Below are 15,943 nucleotides of genomic sequence, written 5' to 3'. Positions count from 1 at the left end.
CTAACCTTTTTGAGCCCGAGTGCCCAAACTGCCACACAAAACCAAAGAATTTCCTCAAAGTGCCAGCACGTCAATTAAACCTTAATAACAAGATTTTAGTATCTAAAAACTCTTTATAAAGTTGCCTGAACTATGTAACATCATTTTTAAAGGTTGGAATCTTTGTATTGTCAGAGAATCAATTTGATTCACAATCCTTTGGTTTTCATTTCAATTTATTGGCAATTTATAATGTTTTAATGATTTCATTCAATTTAATGAATTTAGGAAGAATTTGATTCGGTTACACAATATATTTTAAATGTATTATTCACATAACATGTCAAATGTATCCTGAGTAAAAAAAAAGATAAACTTCTTAAAACTGTTAACTGTGTCAAGACTCGGTGTGTATTCCCAAAGAGTCTATACATGTTTTTTTGTAAAATTTACAATCAAATTAGAAAATAGTTAAATCATTACATTTCTAATAATATGATGTAAAGAAAACAAAAGAGCTTTCAATTAAACCAACCGTTTTTATTGGAAATTCCAGATTGGAATACAACAGGGCCATGTAAAGTCCCTTTTTTAAATAACATCTTTAAATAATATTTAAATAACTGATGTGATTTTTGTTGTTGCATGCATGCTGATAACTTGTCAATCCTTGGCTCATAGTGCGTTAATTTCAGAGCAACACATGCAGCACTCATGTCATCCGTTAATCTGTTTCTAGCATCAGATTTTATATGATTCAAAGCCGAAAACAGCTGCTCACAAGCATAGGATGACCCAAACAAAGTAAGAAGAGCAATCCCAAGTGCTTTCATGGACTTAAAATTGTCTGGCAGAGAATTCCACGCTTTTAGGATTTCATTTTCAGAACTGCTAGCAGTGATTTCATTTGTCACCCTTTCACACTCAATATGTTCAAGAGCCGCACACAGGTCATTGAATTTACTTTTCCAGATAGAGCTTTCTTGAAATTCCAGTAGCTCCATTTCCAAATTTTGAATATCCAACCACTGTAAGCAGGAAAGATCAAGATCTTCAAATGTGGACTTTTCTGGGGAAGTTATAAATGAAAGGGTTGTCTCCATCTTACGGAACTGAGAAAATATTTTACTAAAATTCTCCTTTGCTTCGGCTACAATGGTGGAATATGCTTTGTGGATTTCCTGGTGTTTTTATGACTGTCCACAAATGTTGTAGAATTATCCAAATGTATTTTTAGGTTGGGAAAATATTTTAGCTGTCCACTCTCAAGGTCTTTTTCAAAAACATGCAATTTTCTCTCAAAAGCTTTGATGTCACTAAACATGCTTTCTGCTGTTTTTCCCATGCCTTGTAATTTTTTGTTTAGTACATTAAAGTGGTTAGTAAAGAACATGAGGTTGGTAAGCCAGGCCATGTTGGTGAGTTGAGGATAGTCTTCCCCCTTTTCGTTCATAAATAGCCTAACTTCTTCCAAGCAGGCCACAAATCTCTCTAACACTCGTCCTCTCCTCAGCCACCGGACATTATTGTACATCAGTAAAGTGTTATATTGTGCCTGAACCTCATCAAGAAGGGCTTGAAATTGTCGAAAATTAAGAGCACGCGCCATGATGAAGTTCACCATTTTTGTTACATCTTTGAGGACATCGTCAAGTTTTTTGCTGCTTTCTTTGGCGCAGAGAGCCTCTTGATGTATTATGCAGTGAAATTGAATCAGTGGATGTTTTGCTTCCTTAGCAAAGAAATGAATGAATCCTGATGTTGTCCCCACCATGCTGGGTGCTCCATCGCTAGTAACTGAAACCACTTTTTCTGGACTTATGTCTAGTGATGAAAAAGCCTCCATCACAGCATTGTGGATATCTATCCCTTGTGTTCTTCCAGGCAAAGACAGCAGTTTTACTAGCTCTTCTCTCATGATGTCACCAGTAGCATAACGCAAAATGAGCGCTAGTCTTGCATGCTTAGTAATATCTGTACTTTCATCCAAGCACATGGAGTAGAAGGGTGTTTTTTGTAAGTCGCAAGTAAGCTGTTGACTAACATCAGCAACCATTCGCAGAACCCTATCTTTTGCAGTATTTCTGCTTAGCGGCATCTCAGAGATGCGCTGCACAATTTTATCCTTGTTTTGGAAATCATGGAAGAGTGAATTACTCCCAGCCAAAATTGCCTTTTTGATAAAATCTCCACCAGAGAGAGGCTTACCATGTTTTGCCATGCACAGTGAAATTTGAAAGCTGGCAACTGTAAGATGATTAGTTTTTGAAAGATAGTTGCTAAAACTAAGAGACTGGGAGTGATATTTCTTTAATTTTCCTACAAGGAACTCTTTTCTTTGAGCTAAACCAAGTTCAGCAACACTGTTATGGTTGGTCTCAAAGTGACGTTTGACACTTGATGTGCGAGACACAACACTTTCATTACACATAATACACAATGCTTTCCCACTGCGTTCAATCACTCCATATGTCTCTGTCCAGGCCTCTTGGAATGGTCTTCCACTATCTGTTTTTGCTTTTTTTGCTGTACTCATTTTCTTTGTTCAAGACTTCAAGTCTACAAAAAGATAAAATTTGTATAATAAAAAAAATCTAATGAAGTGCTGTATACAAATCCGTCCCCATAAAAAAATATGTGATTGGGGAATTTTACTAATTGTAGACATCCGTTTTGGTCAAAAAATATACTGTCCGGGTGAAAACCGGACTTGTGCAACCTGAGTGTATGGGAAAAGGACTTTTATTTTTCATTATTGGAGCCTTTGTTATTTTATTATGATGTTTACAAAAGCACTGTGAAGGGCCAAATATACACTTTACTGTTTTTTGCTATATTGAGTTTTCCATAAGGTACAGCGCAGAGGATTAGTGTGTTGGTTGTTCACAGAGAGCCCAGCCCTCCTCTCAGCTTACTGAACTTCTCTATGCAATCATCATAAGCAGCTTTTTTATTTCCTTGAATTTAGCATGTCCCCCATGGAAGATACAGAGGTTTTTACAGAGGAGTGCATTATTAGACACATTAACATCCCCCCATATCCTCACCTCTCTAGCATGGGAGCACTAGGAACTGTTCCTGATTACAGATGTCACATGTGGAGTCACACTACAGCCTCACTGAGTTCCTGTGACAGACTCAGTGTGAAGCTTCTCTTCCTCCCCCCACTTCCCCCTCACACACTGCCTGGCTCATAGGATACTAAGGGGAAGACAGGCAGGCTAAACATCCACTCACAGGACTGCAGCCAGCACAGGAGGATGGGCCGCAGCCCACCGGGACAATGCCCGGTCCTCCCAATGGCCAGTCCGGCCCTTTTGCCAGGTGAGCTGCAAAGCAGACACCGGCACACTCGCCTCCCGCTTCGCTGCATATCTTAATTGCGGACTAGAGAGTTGTGCGGGGACAGAAATCCCACCCGTCCCCGCCAAAGTCTCACCCGTCCCCATCCGTCCCCGTGAGGAATCCCACCCGTCCCCGTGAGGAATCCCTCCGTCCCCACCCGTCCCCGTGAGGAATCCCCTCCGTCCCTGCCCGTCCCTATAAACTTCAGAAATAGTTATTTCATTTAATTATGCTACTGAATTAAAGGCTCTGGTAGAAACCCATTTACAAATAAGCAAAAAGACTTTATTAATTTGGAAATATTAATTGGGAAGAATACACACTTTGTAAACGGGTTTCTACCAGAGCCTCTTTTGTTTATAAATTTTTATCAACACAACTAATATACTACTTTATCCTGAAGCAAAAAAAAAAAAAGAAAAAAGAAATAGAATTCTTTTCCTACCTTTGTTGCCTGGTTTCTGCTTTCCTCATGTTCTCATTCAGTTCCTTCCATCCACTGTCTCTCTTCCTTCTGCGTCTTCCATTTGCTCTGTTACTGTGCCTCTCCCTTTCTCCCCCCTTCCAAATTGGTCTGGCACCCATCTTCTTCCCTCCGCTCCCCCCATAGTCTGGCATCTCTGTCTTCTTCCCTGCCAGCGTCTTCTCCCCACTCTCTCTTCCCCATTTTCTTTCAGCGTCCTTCTCCCCCCCCATCTTCCCCATGTCCTGTCAGCCTCCTTCTCCCCCCTCTGTCTTTCCCATGGCCTTTCAGCATCCTTCTCCACCCCCCCGTCTTCCCCATGGCCTTTCAGCGTCCTTCTCCACCCCCCCATCTTCCCCATGTCCTTTCAGCGTCCTTCTCCACCCCTTTGTCTTCCCCATGTGCTTTCAGCGTCCTTCTCCCCCCCCCCCGTCTTCCCCATGTCCTGTCAGCGTCAGAGCCGAACGGAAGTCTTCCCGACGTCAGCCCTCCCTCCCTCCGACGTCAGTTCGGCTCTGTGCTGCAAGCAGAGCAGGTAGTGAGAAAAGCCTGGCGACTTAGTACATCCAGCCCCGCAGGAACCCCGCAACCCTCGGAGGTGTCCCCACGGGATCCCCGCGACCCTAGGGGGCATCCCCACGGGATCCCCGTGACCCGTGCAGCTCTCTATTGCGGACCTTCCCGCGTGCCAGCTGCAAGGCCTTCGCGTGCCACAGCTGGCACGCGTGCCATAGGTTCGCCATCGCTGCTCTATATTAAACAGTCACATGGGAAGAAGGGAGCCATATGATGGCGAAAGCCCCTGTACTGCATTGTCCATGGATAATTCCTTTTCTCACTTCTGGGATAACCCATGAAATTCAAGCCTTCCAAGTTCAGGCTGACCTGAAAGAGAAATTTCCTCTCAGACCGAAGTAGAGTAATACATACATTAAGTAAGGTTTCTGTTTTATAAGACCCCCCCCATGCCTTCTTTATCTAACTTCTGTAGAAATATAGGGGGCAATTCCAGAACAGTGCATCTGGATTGAGGCGCCTGGAAATGGCACCTTTTCAATAAAGGAAGACAGATGCCTGCTCTTCTTTATAGAACACTAGTGTAATCGAGTATAGGTGTGGATAAACTTACCTTCCATAAAGGTGGCGTAAATGCTCCACCCATGTATACACCTGCCTTTAAAATACACACTGTGCAAGATATGCACATACAGAGGACTCTCAGTTAACCGGCACCCATGGGGATTTATAGATGCCAGATAAATGTAGTTTGCGATTGCTTGAGAGTCACTATTAAAAATAGGCCTAATACTATACCCCATACTATGCCATACCATAAACTGTTCGAGACAAACTACTGGACATGTGGTAGGCAAAGCGTGGGTGTACTCAATTGATTTTTTTTTTTTTTTCATTTTTAATTAAAGTATTACAGTATTTCTTTGATTTTTTTTTTTTGCTGGTTGCTTCAGTTCTGGTTAACAGAGAGTCTGTTTATTTAAGGAATGCGATATATATATATATACACCCCCCCCCCGTATTTTCACGCATATAACGCGCGCGTTATACATGATTTTACAAACCGTGCATAACCATGCGCGTTATACGCGTGAGCACGTTTTACAACTTTTTTTTTACATAGTTCCCCCCCCTGATGTCCGATTCACCCCGCAGGACCGCTCGCACCCCCACCCCGAAGGACCGCTCGCACTCGCACCCCAAAGGACCGCTCGCACCCCCACAGCCTCCCCCCCCCATCATGGAGAAGCTCCTACCGTTGTCCTGCTGCTTCCTCTGCCGGCGGTCCCGGCCCTTCTGTGATCCCTGCGTCTGCTGCTTCCTCTTCCGGCGGTCCCGGCCCTTCTGTGAGCCCTGCGTCTGCTGCTTCCTCTTCCGGCGGTCCCGGCCCTTCTGTGAGCCCTGCGCTGCTTCCTCTTCCAGCGGTCCCGGGCAGGACCGCCGGAAGAGGAAGCAGCGCAGGGCTCACAGAAGGGCCGGGACCGCCGGAAGAGGAAGCAGCAGACGCAGGGCTCACAGAAGGGCCGGGACCGCCGGCAGAGGAAGCAGCAGGACAACGGTAGGAGCTTCTCCATGATGGGGGTGGGTGGGGAGGCTGTGGGGGTGCGAGCGGTCCTTCGGGGTGGGGGTGCGAGCGGTCCTGCGGGGGGGGGGGTGAATCGGACGTCGGGGGGGCATCAGGCTTTCAGGGTGGGGACAGGACTTCAAGGGGGAGAGGAGAGTCGGGGCGGGCGAAAGGAGAGTCGGGGTGGCCAGAGGAGAATCGGGGCAGGCGAAAGGCGAGTCGGGGCGGCATGCGCGGTATACGGGTGTTTGCGGTATATAAAAATTTCTTTACATAAATTTGTGTTCCCCGCGCGCTATACCCGTGTGCGCGTTTTACACGGGTGCGCGGTATATGAGTGAAAATACGGTGTGTGTATATATATATATATATATATATATATATATATATATATAAATAAACCACTCAAAGAACTGTCCAATATATAAAAGTTTTATAGAGGAAATTTATATATATGAAAGCAAACATGAGAGGGTTTCATGATTGGGAAATAAATTAATAAAATATTCTAGAGACCAATGAAGAAGTGAATGCCTATATAGCCAGCGATAAGTTAGTTCCTGGGCTGCACTAATGAGGTCTACATAAACTATAAAACTTTTATATATTGGGCAGTTCTTTGAGGGGCATATTTAAGGACTAGCAATTAGATAGAAATTTGGTATTTATGCACACATATAGGAGATAATTCTCTAAAGGATTTTTGATGTGTAAAGGCCTTTTGGTTCACACGTAGTTGTGTTCAGGAGCAGAGGTAGGAAGGGGCCTGTGGACAGAGTTGTGATTTGCATTCGTTGTGAATTACCCCCTCCCCCCCTCGATACGGCTTTAAAAATAAGTGCTGGAAATTTCTTAAAATGAAAGATTTCTAATTAAGAATTCACAGCTAAAATTATGGACTGATGAAGAAGTGGCGTTCATGCATTGTGCTATACCATGTATACCTCTGACGGTCCAAAATCACTATAAGTTATATTTTGAATGTGGTGTATGCATAGCTGTTGTTTGAGATATGAAGGTGCTGCATACTTCTGAAGAGATGCACCAAGGGCTCCTTTTAGCAAGGTGCACTAGCGGGGTTTATCAAGATGCACTAGCGTCGGACATTTCATCATGCACTAACCCCCGCGGCAAGCCAAAAAACTAACACCTCGTCAATGGAGGCGTTAGCGGCTAACGCGGTAGGCGGTTTAACGTGCGGTATTCCGCGCGTTAAACCCCTACCGCAGCTTGATAAAAGGAGCCCATCAAGTTGGGTGCTTTTTATACTAGCATTAGCATGCGGCCATTCAGAGAAATAAACACAGGATCACTTACCACCTCCTATATAGAAGGTACTGAAGGCTCATGGGTTATGTATCCACTAACCAGTTATTACTGGTTAGCATGCTGATTTGTGCATCCGCACTCTTGACATATCCTGTCCCGTCCCCCCCCCAAAATACAAAAACATAAATACCATATGGCTAGCATATGCAGATGACAAAACTAATGTAGAATGTTTTAACATGTCCTGCGTTAGCCCATTTTTCACGCTTAACACAGCTTCGTAAAAGGGCTCCTAGGTCAAACAAATCTCTCAGGTTATTAAAAATGTCAGTTAAAGAAACAAATTCCATTTACATGGATTTAATATGGAGTGCACCACAGATTTTAAATGGAAAATCCATCATTGCTGAACTCATATCAACAATCAGGGGAAATTTAGTCAATGGCAAAACTACAATGCTCGGTGAATATCTTCATCAAACCATGCCTTACTGTTGTTTTCGAAAATTAGTAAAGTCTGCTTTGTTTGACACATTTATCACATAATTAGGTCTTTTTAACATTGTAATTATTTTACTAATTTTTAATCCTGGTTTTATCTTATGATACATATGTACTTCGCTGATTGTTCAGTTTCTTATGGTGTAAACCGCCTAGAACTCTTGGGTAATGGCGATATAAAAGAATACATTTATTATTATTATTATAAACATTTCAGGTCTTCAAAAACATGATTATTCTGTTGGCAATGTTTCACTGCTCTGACCTGCACATCAGATAGAATGGTACTCAAAGAATATCTAGATGTCTATTTGTAGGGCATCCCTGCTGTTCTGTCAGTCATTTATGGAAATTTTTTTTAGTTTTGCCCACAGGAAGGGCAAGTCAGAACATAAATGACATATGCCGATACACAATTTGTGGAATGTTTTCGTGTAAAAGACTTCTTTGTGATGGAATCAATAAATTCATTAAACTGTAAAGTAACTTCAGAAAGAGAACATTGCCTATATTTATAATGATCTGTCAGCATATTTTTGTCATTTGCAGATAACATTCACTGCGGAAGGAGAACTAAGGACATGATCATGTTATGGATTGTCTAACTCTGTGTGAAGGCAACTCTTAACATTCTCACTAATAAATTAATGAAGAGGTACCACATGTTGGTGCTGCCTGATAAGTTTGCAGATTTCATGAGACAGTTGTGAATCATGCAGCACACTTGTCATATCATTAGACTCCTATTTGACCTGATATTGTAATAAAAGCTCTTGATTTATAATTTTTGTTGAAATTCGTTATGTCAGATCTTTAAAATGGAACAGCAGGGATATTTTAAGAAATTTAGGGATGTTTGAGAGCCATTAACAAAATATTGTACAGAATGAATATTACTTTTTTCCCTCTGTTCATACACGTCCAGGGTGGGGAGGGGGAGGGAATATTTTCTGATTTATTATGCTTAAGAATAATTATTGGGTATATTTGATGTGAGTTTGAATTTGATGATATATTAAGTGATGTTAGAGTATAAAATGATTGTATCTTATCTTACACTTGTTGAAAGTTTTAAAAATGAATAAAGATTAAAAAAAAAAAAGAGCAATGCTCTTTTAAGGGAATACGTGCTGAATGAAGTGGAAGCCGAGTTCCATTTGTTTCTTTAATTCTCTGATGTTGGAAAGTACAACCTTCAGAGAGGCACAGATCGACTATATGGTAAATTTACATAGCAAAACTCAGAGATGATGACCGATAAAATCCAATAATGTTTTCCTATCAGTATATTTATTAAAGACTGATGTTGAAAAAGTATCCCTAGACCTACGGTGTTATGCTCCAGACCTTCCCTCTCAGGCAGCTTAGAAGAGAAAGGGAGTGAATCTGGAGCAGAGGAGTAGAAAATTGCTCTGATCTCTAGTCCAGCCCAACCCAGCCCATATGCCTAAGACCCCGCCCACAGGAATTGGCCTGTGCCTAAGGCCCTTCTTATGGGTGGGGCTTGAGGCGCCTGGGCCAATCAGGCCCTAAGACCCACCATTCCGAGGATGGCGGGCCTGCCAGATGGACGGGCTTGGGACCCGTCCATCCATCCAACTTTTTTAAGGTAAAGGGGGGTGTCACGGGGTCGGCAGGGGGGTCTCACGGGTCGGTGGCTGGGAGATGTTCAGGGGGGCCTGAGATCCCTCCTGTCCGTATCTTAGTGGGGGTAGGGGTTTGCCAGGGCAGGAGGGGTTGGGCTCCCTCCTGCCCATGTCGAGTCGGGGGGGGTCACCGGGCAGGAGGGGGTGGGCTCCCTCCTGCCCAAGTAAAGTCGGGGGGGGGGGGGTTGCCGGGCAGGAGGGATAGAGCTCCCTCCTGCCCCAGCCGATCGCGGGGCTGCATTGGGGCAGGAGGGGTTGGGCTCCCTTCTGCCCATATCAGATGGGTGCAGGGCTGCATGGGGGCAGAAGGGATTGGGCTCCCTCCTGCCTGAGCCGATCGCGGAGCTGCATCGGGGCAGGAGGGGTTGAGCTCCTTCTTGCCTGAGCCAATTGCAGGGCTTCATTGGGGCAGGAGGGGTTAAGCTCCCTCCTGCCCGATCGTTGCTGGGGGGGTGGATTCTCTAACCGGTGTTGTTTTTGACAGACATTGGTTACAAAATCCAGCTTTTAGGTGAAGGACTGGTTCCTCCTTCACCTAAAAGGCCTAGTTTTGGGCGTTTGGGACTTAGGCTTTTTTTGGTTGATTATATGTTGTTAGTGTAGACGTAATGGTGGTCTGTGCGTTTAAACAGCTGAACGTAGAGGCAAGCCATTATCAAGAAAAACCTCCTTTTGGACTTTATTTTGAGAATGGATATTTTCCCTGCTTCTACTTTCATCGTTTAGGACCTAGGCCAAAAGGGGACTTAGACTTTTTTTTTTTATTATGCCCCTCCACGTATTCCCTCCTGACTCATCTCACTGCTACTCTCAGCCCCCACCCCTTGGTCTCTCCCACAAGTTTCTAATATTTCCATTATCTCCCCTCCCTCTTATAGCCCAGCATCTCTTTTTCCCTACCCCACACTTGCAGCCTATCTTCCTGTCTCTTTCTCTTCATCCCCCAGCTTCTTCCTGGCCCATCTCTCATCCCTGATGCCACCCAATGGTCCACCATCTCTCCCTCTTTTTTCCTGTTCTTCCCCTAAGAACCAGCAATCTCTTTCTCCTCTTCTTTTCCCTCCCTTGCTCCTTCCTGCCCCTGGATTCAACATTCCTCCCTCCTTCCTTCTCTGCCTCTTGTTGTTCAGTATATTTCTCCCCTCTACCCCAGAGTTCAAAATCTCTCTCTTCTCTTCCTCCATCCCATTGTCCACCATCTATCTCTCCTTTTCTTCTTCCTCACCACCCCAAAGTTGAACTTTTCTTTCACTCTCTTCTCCTCCCTCTCATCTGTTCTTCCCTTCCCCCATGATCCAGCAATTTTTCCTTCTTCCTTTAATGCCCTCCCTTCCTCCTACAGATCCAACATCCTTCTCTCCCTTCCTGGGCCTAACATGCATCCCTCCCTCCTTGCCTTCTGTTGTCCAGTATCTATCTCCCTCCCCTGATCTCCGGGATCCAACAACACTCTGTCTCTCTTCCCTTCCTCCATCCAATTATACACATCTCTCTCCCTTCCTTCCTCATCACCACCCCAGGTCTTAACCTCTTTTCTACTCCCGTCCCTCCCTCCATCCCACTGTCTACAATCTCTCCCCCTCCCTTCCCTCTGTTCACAGGCCATCATTTTTTCCTGCAGTTCCCTCTCCCCAAGCCCTAGTTCAGCATTTTCCCATTTCTTTCCCCCTCCCCCTATTCTATGTCAATCTTAAAACAATTCCAGGGGCTTCTGTGGTCCACCATCTCCTCCTCCGCTATGATACACTCTAGAGTTGGGCAGCCCAGAACAGCTTCCCTGTGCCCCCCCTAAACACCAGCCTTGATTTGGGTAAGGATAAGGAAGCATTCTAATCTGATCAAGCTTTAGCCAAGAGTTTGCTGAACATGAGAAAATTTAATTAAATGTAATTATTGCTTGTTCATATGTCACTTTTTTAGTTGTTTCCTTTCTCCAAATGCAAAAAATATCATTTCTATGCAGTTTAGATTTTTTAGAAATTATTTTCTTTTGTTCTTGCAGCCTGAACACTCCAATGTATGTTTCTGGTACATTCCACCAAGTCTCAGGGATATGCCACATAATGAAGAGAGAAGAGAAAAACTGCACAAGGTATGGAATTCAAATCTACATGCATCTATGCTATTGGTTTGTTATATTTTATTTATTATTTATTAGGAGTTATTTATCTCCTTTTTGAAGAAATTCACTTGAGATCATATACAGCCTGGACACAAACAATACATGATTAAAGCAGCAAATGCTGTGACAAGACTTGTCCTCTTAGTGCATGGTGAGAAACAGTGCAGTTGTTACAAGATAGAGGCAACTCCCAAAGTTTCCTTGGATTTGGGGTATCAATTTAAGTATTGAGTCCAGCTATACACAAGGTCCCTGACCTGTGATTTAAGGGGGAGTTAATGGCTTCCAACAGGAATTTTGATGTGTATCTGACCATTTGTGTTAGGGACCGACAGGAGCTCTATTTTACTTCGGTTCAGACAAAGTTTGTTGGTTTTAGCACATTCTTAAATTGTTGTGGAATAGCAGTCAGTTTATTCAGGATTGTAGGTAGGTCTTGTTCAACAGGTATGAGTAGCTGCACAACATCTGCATGCAAAGGCAAAAAAAAAAAATGACGGTCTACTAGCAACCAGAGCAGCAAAAATAGACCACTACCTCTCAAATCTGCTGACCACGATGCACAACTACAAAACATATAGGAAAGAACTGAAAACTATACTATTCAGTAAATTTGTCAAATGATCTAACCAAACCGTATCGACCATTCCCAGATCCCGACGCATACTATAGCTATCAACCTTGTAATCTCCCTGGGAATGCCCAGGCTAATTTCTTGTTGTAAACCGTCTAGAACTGAAAGGTATTGGCGGGATAAAAGACATTAAATAATGTAAAACTGAGTATCCATCATCTGAATCAGCTTGACTAGCAGTTTGAAGTAGATACAATGGAGTGCTGAAAAGTTCTCAAACCAATCAAGAAAGGAATGACGTGGAGCCATGAAACTTACACGTTATCCCACATATTCATCCCTAAGTTTAACACACTTGACACGTCCTGTCTGAAGTTTCTGTAATCCTTCTAAAAAATACTCTGATGTCAGGTCATTGAAATACTGCTTCACCGCTGCAATCACCTCCCGATCACTCGAAAATTGTCACCCTTTCAAACTCTTTTTTAAGGTTTCGAAACAGAAAATAGTCAGATGGAGCAAGATCTGGTGAGTAGGGTGGATGGTGTATGCACTGAAACCCCAGCTGTGTCAAAATATCCATCATTTTGCCAGGCCTTGTGAGCAGGCCTTTCTGCAGCTTCCCTCTCCTTTTTTCTTTCAATGCGTCCTTTAATCAGCACTTGCCAAAAGGTGAAGAGGAGGAACCCATCTGCAGAATAACACCAGAATAATATAATAATAATAATATAATGATGGTGAAGTATGTCCTCAGTGTGAGGTTACAAGCTTGAGGCAGCACGTGGTTCAAAAAAAACTACAGCTACTACACAGGATTGAAACGGGCCCCGTCAGAACCTTTGATCAAGCTAAGTGGTTGCTTGTGATTGTTCAAAGTATAAGAACTTTTTCTATACTAGTTTGCAGTAAAGAATTTTGTTTTCCACTGGAATTTACAATATGCAATGATTGGATAGTGAGGCAATTTTCTCTTGGGGCTGCGGCCCCATGTTGTTGCCTTCGTGACTCAGCATATTTTTGAATTCTAAGTGTGTGTTCTAGAAGTATTAATTTCACTATTACACCTATTGAGTGATTTTTTGACTTCTGTACTACACTTGAACATGCTAGTCTTTTCCCAAGGTGAGATAAACTCACAACTTAGCCCCACATCATCATAGGAACATACTGTGTGTGAATAATAACAGTGAATGAGCTTATATAGTGCAGTTACTATCAATCTAATTCACAAAATGACTGGAAATCCTGCCCCTCACCTCCAGCCATAAGAGTTAAAGTAAACAAGCTGACAAAAATCAACAGCAACAGAATCAATTGTCCCATTCTTAAGGCACTGATAATAAACATCAGGAGAGGAAAAAAACCTCGTTAAACTTTCCCCTAATCTCCAGGGTTCGACCAGGCTTGGTTTCAAGGACCAACACCCCTTCCTCAGGGGTGCCCATTCATACTAGGCGCCTAAACCATCAAAGTTTCAGTAGCTTGACTACACTGCTGAAACTGACATGCTGAAGACGGTGTCCACAGTAGACTCCCCCCACCCTTACTATACCTCTGGTTCTCTAGCTACCTAAATTTAGATGTCACGTTATTGAATTGCCCACTGTGAAAACAGATAATGTATTGGCTTTCCCTCCCTATCTAGATAATATGTAGCTGTTTAGAAATTTAAATGGAATCATCCATATATTATTGGAATATTCACAGATAGGGCAATAATGCATTTGCTGGACACCAATGAATGTAAATTGCCTTTTAATATTGGCTCCATAGATACCAGTATTCAACAAACCTTAACACAGCAAAACAAAATAATTGATATAGTAGTGCAGTAAATTTTAACCACTTTCTGAGATTTTGTACTTTATTTCATTCAAAAGGTGGCACCAAAAATCAAAGCGTTGATGATGGAATCGGGTACAACCATGGTTGGATATCAGCCTCATGGAGACAAGGTCAACTTCTTCCGAATGGTCATCTCCAACCCTGCTGCTACCAAGTCTGATATTGACTTCCTCGTTGATGAAATAGAAAGATTGGGACTTGATTTGTAGTGAACTTGGCAAGTTCTTTATTTCTTTAATGCACTGTTTTCCAGCACTAGCTATTTTTCCCAGTTCTGTAGAACAAGTCTCACGGGAATTCCCTTTATAAATATTCCATTCTTCTATGGCACTGTAAAAAAGAAAAAAAAAAAGAGATTCTGAAGAATACACCAGGGTCATTTTGTTAAAGAGTACAACTGAATCTTAGATAAGCCTGTTTAGTAATGTTGAGAGGAAATATATGTAATAAAATACCAAGGGCCTGGTATTCAACTTTGCGAGTTATGTTCATGAATTGGTCTCTGACAATTTACTACAGTTACCGTATTTTCTCGCATATAACGCGCGCGTTATACGTGGTTTTTACAAACCGCGCATACCCTTGCGTGTTATACGCGTGAGCGCATTGTACAAAAATGTTTTTACATAGTTTCCCCCCCGACGCCCGATTCATCACCCGGAAGGAGCGCTCGCACTCCCACCCCGAAGGACCGCTCACACCCCCACCCGAAGAACCGCTCGCACCCCCACAGCCTCCCCCCCTCCCCCATGGAGAAGCTGTCTACCTTGTTTCCGGATGCCAGCCCAGCTGCTTCCTCTGCCGGCGGTCCTGCCCCTTCTCAGAGCCCTGTGCTGCGCTGCTTCCTCTTCAGGCGGTCCCACCCTTTCTCTGATGTCAGAGAAAGGGCGGGACCGCCGGAAGAAAAAACAGCACAGCAGGGCTCAGAGAAGGGGCGGGACCGTCGGCAGAGGAAACAGCTGGGCTCGCTGGCATCCGGAAACAAGGTAGACAGCTTTTCCATGGGGGAGGGGGGGGAGGCTGTGGGGGTGCGAGCAGTTCTTCGGGTGGGGGTGCGAGCGGTCCTTCGGGGTGGGAGTGCGAGCGCTCCTTCGGGGTGGGGGTGCGAGCGCTCCTTCAGGGTGCGGGTGCGTGCTAGCGGTCCTTCGGGGTGGGGGTGCGAGCGGTCCTGCGGGGGGGGTGAATCGGACGTCGGGAGGGGGCATCAGGCTTTCAGGGTAGGGACAGGACTTCAAGGAGGAAAGGAGAGTCGGGGCGGGCGAAAACAGAGTCAGGGTCTCCAGAGGAGAGTCGGGGCGGGCGAAAGGAGAGTCGGGCAGCATGCGCGGTATACGGGTGTGCGCGGTATATAAAAATTTATGTACATAAATATGTGTTTTTTGCGCGCTATACCCGTGTGCGCGTTTTACACGGGTGCGCGTTATCTATGTGAAAATACGGTAAATGCCTAAATTTATACTCAAAACTTCACTGAACCTTTAAATTTAGGAGCCTAAAAAGCAGGTGACAACGAGGGTAGATTTAGAGTAGAGAATTGCATTGGGACAGAAATCCCACCCATCCCCACCAGGATCCTCTCCGTCCCCACCCATCCCCGTCAGGATCCTCTCCATCCCCGCCCGTCCCCATAAAAAGCAGCAATTACTTCTGACAGGATCATCAATTCCACAGTTTCTTTTGTGTTTACGCTGCTGTTTTCCTTGTGGAATCTCTTTGGTGGAACTCTTTTTTTTGTTTTCTGTTCAGGTAATTAACTTATAAACCCCCTCTTTTACTAAGGCTGACATGTCCATTATATTATATGGACGAACCCTGCTTCCAAAGTCTTCCATTCCCGTGGGAGTCCCGTTTGCTAGAAGAGGGTCCCTGTGGGAGTCCCGTGGGCCAGAGGGGGGGTCCCCATGGGTTAGGGGCGATTCCCGCGAGACCCCCGCGGGACCCGCGGTATTCCCGCGATCCCCATTCCCGTGCAGATCTCTAATTTAGGGCAAGGGAAAAAAAGAGCATAGCATTGACTATCAATACTAGGCTCCTAAATCTAGGCAAATGAATTTCAGTCCTAGAGTTATAAGCATAACTTTTAAGCTCCTAAATTAAGATGAGTTTTCAGTTGAAAACG

At 44.1% G+C, this 15,943-nt stretch overlaps 1 protein-coding gene across 2 annotated transcripts in view; it reads left to right on the top strand.

Annotated features, from left to right (window-relative positions):
* Nucleotides 1-14,464, top strand: part of GAD1 (glutamate decarboxylase 1) — a 115,414-nt gene extending 100,950 nt beyond the window's left edge. For both annotated transcript variants that reach the window (XM_033947105.1, XM_033947106.1), the window contains exons 16-17: nucleotides 11,286-11,375; nucleotides 13,860-14,464. In XM_033947105.1, coding sequence (XP_033802996.1) covers nucleotides 11,286-11,375; nucleotides 13,860-14,033 — 264 coding nt within the window. In that variant the 3' untranslated portion in view covers nucleotides 14,034-14,464. The remainder of the gene's footprint in view (nucleotides 1-11,285; nucleotides 11,376-13,859) is intronic.
* Nucleotides 14,465-15,943: the final 1,479 nt, after the last annotated feature.

Source organism: Geotrypetes seraphini, chromosome 5, assembly GCF_902459505.1.
Source record: "Geotrypetes seraphini chromosome 5, aGeoSer1.1, whole genome shotgun sequence".
Classification (NCBI taxonomy): Eukaryota; Metazoa; Chordata; class Amphibia; order Gymnophiona; family Dermophiidae; genus Geotrypetes; species Geotrypetes seraphini.
This window is presented reverse-complemented; position numbering and strand designations above follow the sequence as displayed.